Source organism: Pan paniscus, chromosome 17, assembly GCF_029289425.2.
Source record: "Pan paniscus chromosome 17, NHGRI_mPanPan1-v2.0_pri, whole genome shotgun sequence".
In the NCBI taxonomy this organism is placed as follows: Eukaryota; Metazoa; Chordata; class Mammalia; order Primates; family Hominidae; genus Pan; species Pan paniscus.
This window is the reverse complement of record NC_073266.2, coordinates 43,487,069-43,504,153: the sequence shown is the minus strand read 5'-3', so window position 1 is coordinate 43,504,153 and position 17,085 is coordinate 43,487,069. Positions and strand designations below refer to the sequence as shown.

General features: G+C 34.4%; 1 protein-coding gene across 4 annotated transcripts in view; it reads left to right on the top strand.

Annotated features, from left to right (window-relative positions):
* Positions 1 to 17,085, top strand: part of SS18 (SS18 subunit of BAF chromatin remodeling complex) — a 75,069-nt gene that overhangs the window by 17,630 nt on the left and 40,354 nt on the right. For all 4 annotated transcript variants that reach the window (XM_003830276.6, XM_003830275.5, XM_003830274.7 and 1 more), the window contains one exon: positions 15,975 to 16,128. In XM_003830276.6, the coding sequence (XP_003830324.1) occupies positions 15,975 to 16,128 (154 nt within the window). The remainder of the gene's footprint in view (positions 1 to 15,974; positions 16,129 to 17,085) is intronic.

The following is a 17,085-nucleotide window of genomic DNA, read 5'->3' as shown; positions in this document are numbered from 1 at the left end:
GTCACTGAATATTTATTTACAAGACATGGAGAATTTACAAAATAATTTTTACTGCTTCATCAAGCACATTTTTAATTGAAACTATCTTTTTCTTTCTTCAACTGCAAGTGTGTGGCAGCCAGTAATACATTGACTAATAATAGTTTGATGTCATTGCCTTGATTCATAATGAGGTTCCAGCAATTATATCCACTATTGCTTTTGTACCATCATTATAAATGTGCACTTAGCATAAAAGGCAAACATCATCTTATGGAAATAGTTTTGCCCTTGGGCACCTCATGTATGTTTTTGTTTATGATTAATTTCTGATCTTTATGATTTTCTCCCTTTTACTTTCTTTTGGTATATTTTTTTCTGCTGAGTTTTAGATGAATGCCTCTTTCATCAATTTTCACCTTTCTAAGGATGCATTTAAAATGGACATAAGTTTTCCTCTAATCATAGTTCTGATATGTAGTATATTCATATTTATTTAATTCCAAATATTTTCTAATTTTCATAATTATTTTTTAATGCATTGGTTGATAAAAATACATTTCTTAATTTCCAAACATGGATATTTTATTTTCTTGATTTCTGGCTTTATTGCATTGTGGTTAAATAACATTTTACGATTTGAGTTCTTTGGAATTCCTTGAGATTTGTTTCAAGGTCCAGCATATGGTCAGTTTTTACAGATGTTCCATGTGTATTTAAAAAAAATATGTATTGTTTAGCCACTGAGAGCAGAGTTCTATATATGTCTATTAGGTTAGGTCAAGTGTGTTAATCTTGTTTGAATCCTCTGTAGCCTTAATGATTGTTGTTTTTTTAGTCTTTCCAATGTTTTGTTTGTTTGTTCTATCGATTACTGAGAGATGTATGTTTAAAATGTACAAGTCAAATTGTGGACTGACTGATTTTCCTTTTAGCTCTTTTAAGGTTTCTTTTTTTTTTTTTTGAGACGGAGTCTCGCTCTGTTGCCCAGGCTGGAGTGCAGTGGTGTGATCTCGGCTCACTGCAAGCTCCTCCTCTTGGGTTCACACCATTCTTCTACTTCAGCCTCCCTAGTAGCTGGGACTACAGGCGCCCGCCACTATGCCTGGCTAATTTTTTGTATTTTTAACAGAGAAGGGGTTTCACCTTGTCAGCCAGGATGGTCTCGATCTCCTGACCTCATGATCCGTCTGCCTTGGCCTCCCAAAGTGCTGCGTGCCGCCTGCAACATCATTGTGAATTATCCCTTCTTATCTTAGTAATGCTTTTAAAGTCTACTTTATCTGATATTAGCATAGCTAAATAAGCTTTCTTTGGTGTTTGCATGGTATTATCCTCCTTTCTGTTTTCTTGTGTTAGAGATACGATATTATGAGTAGGATGTAGATTTTTTTTTTTTTTAACTCAGTCTAGCAATGAAAGTGCTGGGATTACAGGTGTGAGCCACTGTGCCCGGCTAATAATTAATTTGTTTTTTATTATTCCTTTTTTTTCTTTCTAGTTGGGAAATCTTACATATTTACTATTCTTTTAGTGGTTACTGTATAGATTATAATATACATCCCAATCAAAGGACCATAAAATACTTCATTTCTGTTCCTTCCCTCAATGACCTTTTCGTTGTTGTTGTAATGTATTTTAAGTCTCTTTATGTTTCCACAAGTGGTTGTTATTACTTTTTTTTGAAGTCAGTATTCATTAGATCATCCACATAGTTACTTACCATTTCTGATGCTTTCTGTTCCTCCTTTCATTTATGACCTTCTAGCTTAGATCACTTTTTTTTTCACCTCCTAAAGAACATTCCTTAGTATTTCCTTTAGCACAGCTTTGCTGGTGAGACATACCTTCAGTATTTTTGTTTTGTTTTGGTCTGGGTCTGAAAATGCCTTTATTTCACCATCATTCTTTTTTTTTTCCTCTGGAGACAGCGTTTCACTCCGTCACCCAGGCCAGAGCGTAGGGGCATGATCATAGCTCACTGCAGCTTCGAACTTTTGGGCTCAAGAAATCTTCCTGCCATAGCCTCCTGAGAAGCTAGGACCACAGGCATACACCATCATGCCTGGCTGATTTTTGTATTTTTTGGAGAAATGGGATCTTATATCGCCCGGGCTAGTCTTAAACTCCTGGCCTCGAGTGATTCTCCTGCCTTGGCCTCCCAAAGTTCTGGGATTGTAGGCATGAGCCACCACACCTGGCTCACCATGATTCTTAGAAGATATTTTCCAAGGACAGATACTAGGTTAGTTGTTGTTTACTTAGCACATTACATTTATCCTTGCGTTGTTTTCTGTCTTGTATCTATTGAAAATTCAGATATCAATGTAATTGTTGATATTTTGAACATAATCTGCTTATTTGACTGCATTTAAGAGTTTTGCTTTGTCTAGGATTTTTAGTGGTTTTAGTATGTTTAGGTGTGGATTTCTGTTTTCTTTAATTTTTTTTTTTCTCACACTGTAGTTAGATATTGGAAGATTTCTTTCTAATTATCTTGCTTGGTGCCTGTTGGGATTTCTGACATCTGTAGGTTCATGTCTTTCATCAGTTTTGGGAGTTTTCAGTCATTATCTCTTCAAGCAAATAATTCTTCCATAAGACTCCAGTTAAACTTAGACTAGACCTTGTAACTGTATCTTTATGTTTCTTAATCCCTTCAGACTTTTCCAACCATTTATCATTCTAAGTATATTTTTTTCTGACCAGTTTTCCAGTTCATTTTTCACTGGGCCTAATCTGTTATACCTATCCCTTGAGTTCCTAATATATATTTTTCTATTTCTAGAATTTCTATAAGTTCTTTTTTAGATCTGCTCTGGCATTTTAAAAATATTTTCTGCTCTTTGCTGAGAGGATGTTACTAACTATAGTTTGAGATACTTGAGTCTGAAAAAGAACTATTATGTTTTAGGATGATTTTACTTAAGTTTTCTAGAATGGGGTTTTTCACTTCATTTCAGTTGAATGGGGTGGGAATTAGAAATGTGTTCATAATTATATATAAGTTTAACTTTCAGTTTTTTCCCATGTCATCTCAAGAGAAGAATTATTTATTTATAGTTCTATTTCGTGTGTTTGGAACTGGCCAAGATTGAGCACTAGCTAGAATCTAAAAGTCAAGAATCTAAACACTGAGAATAAAAGGAGAAAAATAACTTCTAATGCCAGCGCACTAACACTTAGGCATTTTACTTCTTAGTTTCAGCCTTGTGTCTTTTTTCTTAATGCCAAAGCATTATAACTTTATAATGGAACTACTCTTCACCTTACACATATTTTAACAGACTTGTTTTCTTAATTTTAAGCCAGGAGACAGCAAATAGCAAAAATGGGAGAAGTTGTTCTATAAGCAGACATATATACATGCAGTGTTACCTGACAGCCAAGATGGCATAGAAGTAGACATAAAATTTATAAAAAGCTGACAATTCAAAATGTGCACTACTCTGGCTCCATTTAGTGTAGATAGATCGGGTCCTATCTTGGTAAACCTTGCAGGCATCATTTAAATGTTGGTTCTCAGTTGGTGTTTACTTTCTGAAACAACAAACTATTGACATAATTATTTTCATAATTAGGAACCATTTTTAATTTATTTTTATAGGTTTGTGGGTACAAGTGCAGTTTTGTTACGTGGATTTCTTGTGTGGTGGTGAAGGCTGAGCTTTTAGTGTACCCATTACCCCCAGTAAGGAACACTGTACCCAATAGGTCATTTTTCAATCCTCATCCCCTCCCCGCACCTAGGAACAATTTTACCGGTAGAAAGTGTGACTATTTTTTTGTGTATGCAGATTTTTCCTTCTCAAACATACTTTGAAGAAATGGCATTTCTATGTTTTAATTTCATATTAGTTACTGTTAATTTATTTTTTATCATTTGCTAGTATTAGCATATACAAAGTGTAGGCACCATTTGTTTAGAAAAGAATTATGAGAGAACAATTTCATTCAAGAAAAGTTTTTATTCATTAATGTTTCTTTGAGAAAAACTTGGGGAGAAAATAGTTCTTTCTATTGTGGTAGTTCATTTTAAGGCTCACAGTCTGAAAATATTTCTGTATAATCAAACATTTTTAAGCTAGAAAGAACCTAGATAATCATATAGTCTAGTGTTTCTTAGCCTTGGCTACACATTAGAATTATGTGGAAAACTTTAAAAAACTTCCAGTAACTTAATCGATCTGGGCTGAGGGCCCTGTCACAGTATTTCTTTCTTTTTCTTTTTCTTTTTTTTTTACTTTGGTAGGTCTTTGTGGCAGACCTGTCGCAGTATTTCAAAAGCTTCTTAGGTAATTCTAATGTACAGTTAGGTATAAAGAACCTTAAATTTATCTGCCTTTCAAATGGAGTATCCAATGACATTTTGAGAATTTCAGAAAAATATTCTGAAAAAAATTCCTGTTCCTGTGGTGTCAGCTTCATTTGATACTGTTTAACATTAATCATTTTTATAATATGAGAAAGATAATACTTATTATATATTTTATTAGAATGCTGTAAAACAGTTCATGGTGTCCAACATGTAAAGGTACTCAGTGAATATTGGCGATGATGACGATAATAAAGATATAGGTACACATTGGAGGATATCAATGGAAAGGGGCATTAGATTCTGGAGTATTTGAAGTAGAACTAACAGGATTCAGTTACTGAGTAGATATAAAGTGTAGAAGAGAGTGTTTGGAGACTCAACTGATGGTGATGCCATCCACTAAGTTGAGTACATAAAAGCATGTCTTGATTTTAAAAGGCTGAAAGCTGATTGGAATTCCTTATCTTGTTTTTACTTAATTCATTATGAGTACTGCGTTTGAAATATCCCCAGTTTAGCCAAATATACTTCGTGAATTTTAAATTTATTTAAATATATACTTAAAATTTTTGTAAGTATCTTTACAAAGATATCTGTACAAAAAATAAAAGTCTGACCTGTTAATAAAAATTGATTGAGGCTATGTAGTCTTACATTTTATATATTGTTTGAAATTAAGTTGCATTTTTTTTGGTAACATCATATTTGACATTCTGAGCAGAGCCCTTGGGTAGCATGTGATTAGCTGTTTCTTCCACACGCTTTAGTAAAGATGATAATATTAGTCTTCAGGTTCAGCAACTGTCCTGGCAAAGCATCTGTTAAGGTACTTCTCTGACTAACATTTGATCTTACAGAGTTTCCTTTTTACAGGTGTGATTCAAGTAAGGTGAAGGAACACATGCTTAGAGCTGTGGAACATTTTGAAGATTAGCAGGTTGTATTACATTTGTAACATTTACTAAATTTTTAGCATAGGTAACTTTGTTATGGTTAGAACACCAAGGACTACAAAAAGCCATACAAAAACCTACTGTCACTTCTGTCTTCCACCTGCTTTTTATGCAATAAAAGCCAATATAAATATATACCTTGCTGTTTTCTACACAAGTAGAACTTGCCCTGTACCCTGTTCTGTACCTTGTTTTTTAATTACAGTAAAAAAAAGAAAGCATCTATATTCTCATTTAAAGTTATAGAAATAACTTTTCTTAAAATTTCGTATTTTAATAATGTTTTCAGTGTTTGATAAACAGGATAATGTTATCTTATTTCAGGGATCCCCAAACCCTAGGCCATGGACTGATATGGGTCTGTGGCCTGTTAGGAACTGGGCCGCAAAGCAGGAGGTTAGCAGCAGGTGAGAGAGCATTACTGCCTGAGCTCTGCCTTCTGTCAGATCAGTGGCAGCATTAGATTCTCAGGAAGGTGAACCCTATTGTGAACTGTGCATGCAAGGGATCTAAGTTGCATGCTCCTTATGATAATCTAATGCCTGATGATCTGAGGTGGAATAGTTTTATCCCGAAATCATCCCTCGCCTCCCCCTCCCACCATCCGGCCACCATCAGTGGAAAAATTGCCTTCTACAAAATCAGTCCCTGGTGCCAAAAAGGTTGGGGACCACTGGTCTTTTTGGTAAGCATGATAATACTATTTTCTCCTTTGAAACTTATTCTTTAGCTTCCATGATAGTTATCTTTTTCTCTCTCTGGCTGCTCAGCTCGTCATCTTTACCACGCCCATTAAATGTTGCTATTCCATTCTTGAACATTTTCTCGTTATATGCACTCTTCCTGGGAGATTTTATCCAAACTCATGGATTCCTATATTCTTGACTTCAGGTGTTCCATCTAAACATTGATGGTTGCCAAATACAGATCTTTTTTATGAGTATGAGCCATGAATCCAGCTTCCAATAGACATATCCATTTGGACATTCCACAGGCCTCTCAAAACAATATGGACAAAACTCATTTCTCCTCAGTTCCCCCTCTGTTGTTCCCTGCTGTAAAAAGGGGGAAAAAGTTCACAGCCAGTATTTTCATATTTTCTGTCTCAAGCAAGTAGTATTAAAAACACTTAGTTCTCTTAGTCATAAGCTTGGTGGTCATCTCAGAGTTTTCCCCTTTCTTTCACCTGCCATAGCTTGGTGTCCACGTGTTTTTCTTTCACTGGTACCTAGCATGGTGCTGCACAATTAAAGGTGTCTAGTTAAAACATTTTGATATTTAAAAACAGGAAGCAACACTGTGGGTGAAATGTCTCTGAAGTGTTATTTTTGTGAGTTTTAGTACAAATTAAGACATCAGTATCTTTCTGATATTGAGGTGAGGAAGGCTGTGTTGAGAATAAAAAGCAAAAGAGAAAAGTATAAAGAAAAATAATTGATTCCTTTAAGAATGTATAACAAAACTTTTTATATACCAAAAAATTCTATAATTGAAAGACAACTCAATAGTTATTTTACAGTATAACCTGCTGTTTTAGAAATACTTTGTATTCAGAGTACATTTGAAACAGCAGAAGATGTGATTACTTCTGCCGTTAAGGATTATGGAAAGTTCCACAAAGGCAGTATTCCTGTATTTCATAGATAATTTGTCTATGGGGGCACATTTTTCTGAATTGATACTATACGGAGCATTTTACCAACATCATTGCCTACCTTCTTTTTCAAATATCTTAGGAAAAAAAATCATGTTTACTGTTTGCTGGACAGTATATATAAAATTCAGAAGACTAATTGAGTCCAGATAGGTAAAGAGATTGAATATATCTTACTGTGAAGAACAGAAATGTGCGTGTGTGTGTGTGTGTGCGCACAAATTTCCAGAACTATATTAAAATCAGCGAAAGTAACTTGCAAAAATGCTAGGGAACTGAAAGACTGTCCCTTTGACATTAGGGATGACTCCATGGTTTTCAGAAGGACAACTGGAAAGATGGAATTACCATCACTGAAACTACGGATAAGGCGGCTTGAGGGTGAAGGGAAATATCAGAGATTTCATGTCTGATAGACTTCAAATGGAGATGTGAAGGTGGAGTAGGCAATTTTGATAATTAAAAAACATGAAAGTTGGCAGAATGATACTGCCTCCTGATTTAATTCTCAAAGTGTTCATACTGCAAAATCATTTTTCATTCAACAAATATTTATTGAGTACCTCTATTTGCTACTAGATGATTGGGGGCTCCAGTAATAAGCAAATATAATCATGGGCGCAGTCCTTACAGAACTTAAACCTGTAACGGGGAAGACATACCTTAAATCATTACACAAACACATTTGAAATTACAGCCGTAGTAAGTGTTATGAAGGAAGAATATCTGAAAATGTTGGAGCAGACAGTTGGGGACCTTATAATTCTGGTGCTCAGGGAAAAAGTGACATGAGGTGTAATTCACATGCAATAGAATTCATTCATTTTAAGTATATAGATAGATTAGTTTTGACAAATCCACGTAATCACCACTATAATCAAGATAACAATGTTTATCCCCAAGAGGTTTTCCAAATATCCCTTTTCTGCCCATTTTTAAATTAAGTTCTGTGTATGTAGACTGAAAAAAAGGGCTTAAAATTTTTAAATGATCATATATATATAAATATATATATATATGGATTTGTAGGCATTCTTTATATATTCTGGAACAAGTCTTTTGTTGGCTATATATATTGCAGATATCTTCTCCCAGTTTGAAAATTGTCTTTTTATTCTCTGTGGTGTCTGATGAACAGTTTCTAATTTAAATGAAGTCCAACTTACCAATATTTTGAAGGGATAATTCTGTATCCTGTTAAAGAAATATTTTCCTGTGTCATAGTCATGATAATATGAAGATACATGTATATTTTCTTGTATAAGTTAGTTTATTCATGATCCATTGCAAATTAAATTTGTATATAATCTGAGATAGGACTCAAGTTTCTTCTTTTCTCCATGTGATAGTTGATCCAGCACCATTTATTGGAAAGATCATTCTTTAACGATTAAATGTAAGTTGTTTCGTTGTGATAGTATATGTGGGTTGTTTCTTAATTCTCTGTTCTGTTGGTCTGTTTGTCTGTCGTTGTATTAATTATGTCTTATTTATTGTAGCTTGTGATAAATCTTTGTATATTCTAGTGTTCTTCCCCAAGATTTTCCTGGCCATTCTGGGTCCTTTGCATTTTCATGCAAAGTTTAGAATCGGCTTGTGAGTCTGCAAAAAGTCTGTGGAATTTTTATTGGGATTGCATGGAATCTTGAGGTCAACATCAGGGAATTTGATTATCCTCTACAATATTATTAATAAATCTTCCAGTCAACAAAGATGGCATATCCTTCCATTTTGTGAACTCTTTCTCTCAACAGTATTTCAGTGTAGAGGTATTGCACATTTGTTAGATTTATTCCTAGTGTTTTGAGTTTTTTTGGATGCTATTATGCCATCAGTTTTTAAATTTCACTTTCTAATTGTTTTTTGGAAATATATAGAAATATAGTTGATCTTTATACATTGACCTTAGTTATTATATTCACTTATTCTAATGGTTTATTATAGATTCTCTTAGGTTTTCTATGCACTTAATTATGTCATCAGCAAATAATGACAATTGTAAGTCTTCTTTTTAAATCATTATTTCTTTTTACTTTGTTTTCTATTTTCTTTTAGTCTTTATACCATTGATTTGTGTTGGCTTATTTATTTTGTTGAATAGAAATGGTGATGTATATTCTTGTCTTATTCCTGAATTCAAGGGGAAAGAATCCAGTATTTCATTAGTAAGATGACATTGGCTGTAAAATTTTTGTTTTAAGAGTGCTCCTTTTATTCTTAGTTTCTGAAAGATTTTATTGTGAGTAGGTATTGAATTTCATTAAGTTCTTTTTCTTTATCTGTTGAGATGATTATATGGATTTTACTTTGATGATTTGGTGAATTACACTGATTAATTTTCAAAAGTTAAATCAACTTACATTCCTGTAATAAATTTCATTGGTTATAATGTATTATCTTTTTAATAAGTCTGGATTTGATTTGCTAAAATTTTGTTTAACATTTTTGTGTCTGTGTTCATGAGAGATGTTTTGACCTGTCGTTTTCCTTATGTCCTTGTCAGGTTTTGGTAGTTTCATAAAGAATTGGGAACTGATCCCCTTCTTTTTGTTTTCTGGAACAAAAAATTGGTGTGAGGTATTATTTATTCTTAATGGTTTAGAAGAATTCTCTATTGAAGGTATCTGAGTCAGGAGATTACTTCAGGGAAGATTTTAAATGATGGATTCAGTTTCTCTAATAAATAGAGGATTGTTTCAGTTTTCTATTTCCTGTGTCAGTTTCTATAAGCTATGTTTTTCAAAGAAGTTGTCCATTTTACCTAAATTATTAAATACATTATCATAAAGTTGTTCTTAATATCTCATTTTCCTTTTACTGCCCATATTAATATCCCCTTATTTTCCTTTTACTGTCCATAGCATATGTACTGATGCCCCCCCTTTTAATTTTTCTAAAATTGGAATTTCTGTCTTTTCTTGATTATTTCTGCTAAGGGTTATTAATTATTAATATTCTCAAACAGCCAGCTTTTGGCTTAATTTTCTCTTAATGCTTTTTATTTCATTGAGTTTTGTTCTTGTTTACATTATTTCCTTCTTTGTACTACTTTGGGTTTGATTTGCCATCTTTAGCTACTGAAAATAAAGGATGATAGTGTTATTTTTCAACTTTCCTTCTTGTAAATACGCATTTTAAAGCTATAAATGGTCCTGTAAGCATAGCTTAAACTGCATCTCACAAATTTTGATATTACATTTTCATTACCAATTAAAAATATTTTAAAATTTCCATTGTGATTTCTTCTTTTATGAATAATTTTGTTACTGATTTCTTCTTATTATTATTTTTTTCTTTTTGGAGATGGAGTCTCGCTCTGTCGCCCAGGCTGAAGTGCAGTAGCATGGTCGGCTCACTGCCAGCTCCACCTCCCGCGTTCACACCATTGTCCTGCCTCAGCCTCCTGAGTAGCTGGGACTACAGGCGCCCGCCACCACGCCCGGCTAATTTTTTGTATTTTTAGTAGAGGCAGGGTTTCACCTTGTTAGCCAGGATGGTCTCGATCTCCTGACCTCGTGATCCACCCGCCTTGGCCTCCCAAACTGCTGGGATTACAGGCATGAACCACCGCACCCGGCCTACTGATTTCTAATTTAATTCCACTGTGCTCAGAAAATATATTTTATATGATTTCAATCTTTTGATATTTATTGACTTGCTTTATGGCCCAGTATGTGATTCAGTTCAGTCAACATTCCTTGAGTACTTGAGAACAATGTGTATTGAACAGTTATTGGATTCTGTAAATACAAATTAGTCAAACAAATTGGTTACTAGTAATGTCAAAATTTTTTTATATTCATAGGGTTTTTTTTCTTCTATAAATTACTGAGAGAAGTATCTTAAAATCTCCAACTGTTATTTTGGATTATTCTGTTTTTCCTTTTAGTTCTGTCAACTTTTACTTTATAAATTTTTGAAGCAGTGTTGTGAGATGTATACACATTTATGATTGTTAAACATTCCTGTTGAACTTTTATCGTAATAAAGCATCTCTGTTTATCCCTAATAATTTAAGCCAGCTATTCAGTATTAACGTAGCAACATCATCATACTGTTAATTAGTATTTGCATGATATCTTTTTCCATTTTTTTCTTTTAATATATCTGTTCCCTTGACTTTAAAGTAGTTGTGTTGTACACAGAATATAGTTGTGTGTTTTGAAATCCAATCTAATGTATTTGTTATTTAATTGGAATGATGGGTCCATTTACATTTAATGTAGAACATGATATAGTAGGATTTGTGTCTTACAAGGCAGATTTTTTTTTCTATTTGTTCCTTTCTTTAATCAAGCATAATTTTTTCTATTTGATTTTACATATAATTTTACAGTGTACATCTTTAATATGTGTGCATGTATTTTTAAGTAGTTGCCCTAGAGATTAAAATATTCTTCATTAAAATATTAAAATATTAGTTTATCAGGTTGTAGTCTAAATTTATACTTTTAACACTTGTTGAAAAATGCAAGAACCTTATAACGGTTTAATTTCATTTACCTCGCTGTCTTTTTCTTTTTTTAGACAGTCTTGCTCTGTTGCCCAGGCTGGAGTGTAGTGGTGTGATCTTAGGTCACTGCAACCTCCGTTTCCTGTGCTCAAGCATCTCTCCTGCCTCAGCCTCTCGAGTTAGCTGGGATTACAGGTGCCTGCCACCACGCCTGCTAATTTTTGTATTTTTAGTACAGATTGGGTTTCATCATGTTGGCCAGGCTGGCCTCGATCTCCTGGCCTCAAGGGATTCCCCCGCCTCGGCCTTCCAAAGTGCTGGGATTACAGGCATGACCCACCTCACCCGGCCTGACCTAGTCTTTTGTGTGTCTTGTCCTATACTTTATTTTTCTACATTTGTTTAAACCAGTAGAGTCATTATTACTGTTATTTTAAATGTTAATATATATTTATCCACATATACTTTTCCATTCCTCTTAACTAACTCCTCTAGTTCTATGCTTCCATGTGGGGTCATTTTCTTTTAGCTTGATATATTTTGTTCTCTTATAACAAGTGTTTTCTTAACTTTTGTTCATCTAAACTTATTTTTATTTCATCTTCATGTTAGAAGGTATTTTTTTCTTAGTGTGGAATTCTGGGCTGGTTGGTTGATTTTCTTTTTTTTTTGTCTTAGCACTTTACAGATGTCATTTTGTCATCTTCATTTTCTATTATTTCTGATGAAAAATTAGTTGTTAGTTTTATTGCTGTTCCCTTCCAGGTGATATGTCTTATTTTCACTGACTGCTTTTAAGATTTTTTCTGACTTTAGTTTTTAATACTTTGATATATCTGGGTTCAATTCATTACTTCATTAAATCTCTGTTTTGCTGTTTCTAAACTAATGATTTCTTAATTTCAATGATTATATTTTCCTTTTCTGGAATTGTCATTTGACTTTCTTACAGAATTACAGGGCTTTGCTGAAATTCTCCATCTGTCCTGTGTTTGTTTATTTATTTATTTTTTTTTTGAGATGGAGTCTCGCTCTGTGGCCCAGGCTGGAGTGCAGTGGCACGATCTCGGCTCACTGCAGCCTTCGCCTCCTGAGTTCTAGCAATTCTCCTGTCTCAGCCTCTCGAGTAGCTGGGCCTACAGGTGCACGCCAGCACGTCTGGCTAATTTTTTGTATTTTTAGTAGAGACAGGGTTTCACCGTGTTAGCCAGGATGGTCTCGATCTCCTTACCTCGTGATCCACCTGCCTCAGCCACCCAAAGTGCTGGGATTACAGGCGTGGGCCACTGTGTCCAGCCTTATTTATTTCTTGAACATACCAATCACAGTTATTTTAAGTCTTTAGTAACTCCATAATCTGTTTTTTTTTTTTTTTTTTTTTTTGAGACAAAGTTTTGCTCTGTCTCCCAGGCTGGAGTGCAGTGATGCGATCTCAGCTCACTGCAGCCTCCACCTGCCAGGTGCAAGCGATTCTCGTTTCTCAACCTCCCAAGTATCAGGGACTACAGGCACGTGCCACTGCGCCTGGCTGATTTTTTTTTTTTTTTTTTTTTTTTTTGGTATTTTTAGTAGAGACAGAGTTTCACCATGTTGGCCAGGCAGGTCTTGAGCTTCTGGCTTCGAGTGATCTGCCTGCCTTGGCCTCCCAAAGTGCTGGGATTACAGGCATGAGCCACCACATCTGGCCTGGAACTCCAAAATCTGAATGACTTAGGTGTCTTTTTAAATTTTCTGTTATTTCTCTTGGTTGTCCATTCTTTTTTTAATTGAGATACAGTTTATATAAGATTTACCATTTTAACCATTTTAAAGTACAGAATTCAGTGGTTTTTAGTATATTCACGATTATGTAAGCATCATAACTATCTAATTTCAGAATGTTTTCACTACCCTAATAAAGTGAAAACTGTTGGCAGTCAATCTCAATTCTCCCCCTCTCCCCATCCCTTGGCAACAGCAAATCTACTTTCTGTCTCTCTGAATTTGCCTAGTCTGGACATTTCTTATAAATAGAATCATAAAATTTATGTGGCCTTTTGTGTCCATCTTCTTTCACTTGGCATAATGTTTTCAAGGTGCATCCATGTTGTAGCATGTATAAGTATTTCTTCTTTGTGGCTGAATAATATTCCATTGTATTCATATGCCACGTTTTGTTTATCCATTCATCAGTAGGTGGACATTTGAGTTTTTTCCAGTTTTTAACTATTATGAATAATGCCACTGTGAACATTTGTGTAGAAATTTTGCGTGAATGTATGTTTTCAATTCTTTTTAGTATGTACCAGGAATGGAGTTGCTACATCATATGGTAACTGTTTAAGTTCTTGAGGAACTGTCAAACTCTTTTCCACAGTGGCTGTACCCTTTTACATTTCCACCAGCATATATGAGAGTTGCAATTTCTATACATTGTTCACAACACTTGTTATTTTTCTGGACTTTTAATTTTTATGTTATTGTAGCTATCAAAGTGGGTGTTGGTCATTTATTTTTGTTTTTTAGAAAGCCTTGCAATTTTTAAGAGTGTTAGACCTTGTAGTTGAACAATTATAGAAGCTCTAGTTTGTGTTACTTTGCTCCAAAGAGAATTAAGTTTTCCTTTGGTATGTGAAGTACTAGGAGGTTACCTTGAATCTATTAAAGGTTGGTTATAAGACTTTTTAGGGCTGATCTATTTCAATTTCGACCTTACTCTTAAGGAGTAGCTGGCCCTTCTGTAGTCTCATCAGGGAGTTGGAGTTATTTATGAAGGCTCCTCTAACTTGGTGGGGCCTACACTCCAGTCTTTGTCTCCATAGCAGTGAGCAGCAGCTGGAATCTCTGCTGAGCTCTTTAGCCTCCTACCTGCTATTTCGACTAGTTTTCTTGAATGTTTCCCCTCTTGTGGTCCTTTCTCTCTGGAAATTTATTCTTTAGTTTCCAGCTCTTTGATAGTCAAAAATTCTGATCCTTTTTTTTCCTTAGTCCAATTGGACTGCACTTTCTACTTGAGCTGTATTTCCCTGTTACTCAGCAAACTCAAGGAAAAAGCCAAGATAATTGTGGAGCTGGTCTTACATGCTTCCGTTCTTTCAGGAGTTGTAGCCCCTTCTGTTCCTCTTTGTGTAAGTCACTCTTTAGTGGCTTCAAACAGTTTTTACTTTTTGTCTAGATTTTATGAGTTTTATTTAGCTGAGGGTTAGTTTGATACAAGTTATTCTAGCATGGTGGTAACAGTAATGATGTTTTATTAGTTGAATTACAAGAAAATGACCTCACTATTAAGAGTGAGAACATGAATTTTTAACAGAAAATTTGGACAAGAATAGAGGAAGGAGGATTTCTGTTTTCAGACAGAAGAGGGCTAAGGTAGCCAGGTTTGAAGGATGATAAATAAGGATGATTAAAAGTTAGATAATATGACTCAAATTAGTGTTTTTTGTTTGTTTTTTTGTTTGTTTTGGTGAAAACTGAACAAGGTTTTTAAGTGTTTAAAGAATACAAGTTGGAGAAATAATATGAGAATTTAAGAGAAAATAAGAGCATTCATCTGGATTTAGTTGTGAAGAAATTAAAATTCTGATTTTAAAATGTGTGCTATTAGAGTAGACTTGTTTATTTCTGTAAATGTTAGTGATTATTAACCGTTTGGAGGTTTGAGTATTTAAATGTGATGGCCAAATAACAATGTGTATCTATTAAGTGTGCCAAAGAGAATTGTGTTCACAAAATGGAAAGGTATACAGTAACTGGCCATTTTTAAATGTAGGAGGAAGAGAACAACTGATAATACAGGAATGGACATTACATTTAGAACATCAGAGTACAGAAAGAAGGCAGAAATAGATTCCTAAAGAATAATGCCTCCCTCTCCTCCTACAAGATTAAAAATGGGGGATTGGAGCGAAACTAACCGTTTGCTTTCTCCACCAAAATATCCCTAAGAAGGGACCCAGGTGTGGCAGACCACCTCATATCTGTTTTTCCTTTTGCCCTTTTGTGAACTCTGAAGGTTAGTCAGTGGTTTTCTTCAAAATTGCATTAGGAAATTTGCCAAGGGCATCCTTTTGAGGCAGCTGTCTCTGTACCCTTGGAGGCCATCAGTAATGTTTCCTATCTATAGCAGTAGTCGGCACAAAAATGTTGAACTGTTGTCTTCATGTTTTAAAACATTCCTCTGCTGCCACTATCCTCCACCCCGAAATAGTGTAAAATATGGCACGTTTTGGGACTTAGAGTCCTTTCATCATTTTTTGTTACTGTACATTTTTAGGTAAAATCCATCATTAATAATAAGTATATCCAATACATCAATAATGAAAGGACATTTAATTTTTTTCACATAATTTAGATAATAATAGACACATTAGAAATGCTTAATATATAAATAAATGAGAATTTTTTGTATAGAATGTTAACATTTTAATTTTCACTACTGAGATTTTATAAAGTAAATATGCTTTAAAGTTTTGGGGGTTATTAACTATGTTCATGATGAAAATGCATTAGAAGAATTCGAAATGCATTTGTGTTTTTGTTCTTACTGCAATTTAGTAACATAAGCAACTCTTTTACCCTATGCATCTTTCGTATATTAGTCTGTTTCTCTTGTTTTACTAAACTGTCTTCTTTCAGCCACCCACACAGAATATGCCTATGGGTCCTGGAGGGATGAATCAGAGCGGCCCTCCCCCACCTCCACGCTCTCACAACATGCCTTCAGATGGAATGGTAGGTGGGGGTCCTCCTGCACCGCACATGCAGAACCAGATGAACGGCCAGATGCCTGGTAAGTTTTTCTCCTCTAAGACATTAACACCAGAGTTGCTTAGCAACTGAAACGACATGGGGGCTCAAGGGATACTAGATTGTTGATGACAAAACTGCTTTGAATGCCCCCGAGTACAAGCTCTCTTAGAGTTTGTTAGCTACAGAGCTACGTGACCTGTATTCAGTGTTTATCAGGCTGCCCTTGGGCTTTGATGTAGCTGACACACACCATTCCTCTGATGAACAGAACTGGCTAAATTTAGTCTGTCTGAAACTGCAATACAGTTGGCTTTAGAAGCTTTTTGGAAAAAAAGGCGTTGCACCATGGCTTAAGAATTAAAGTCTGTTTAAAAAAGATATTATAACATTTCCCTGAGTTTTTATTTACTTAAATATTGATTGATCTCAGAAACAGTATCACTGGGAAAAACACATGGGGAAAGAAAACAGTCTCTGAAGTGCTGGTGTATTTAGTATTTCCTTATTGATATTGAAGCTGAATCTAAATTTTTTTAATACATAGGTTTATAGCATAACATAAATATTGGAATTGATTTTAAAGCAAAAATTAAAGGCTGAAAAATAATGTAAACTTCCTTACATTATTTATACACTGAGCCATTCTCTTTTCTATTTGTCAATTTTAAGTGTAGGGTCACTAGGTTGATATGTTTTAAGACATTGGATGCTGATTTAGTTACCTTTGGCTGGTTTGAAATTTTAATCATACAAGTACCTTTACACTATTTTGTTTTTGTAACAGTAGCATCAACCCATGGCCGTAATTTTTGGTAGAATATTATCTACATTAGGTATCAGAATATTTTTACTTTCTAAGACAAAAGTTATTTTCATTGATAAAGAAGACATTATACAACTAGCAGTAATGGAAATAAAATAACAGAACAATTATTAAAATTAGTAATTAGCATCTTTAGGATACTGTTTTCTGTAGCCGATTGTGTTGATTGATAGC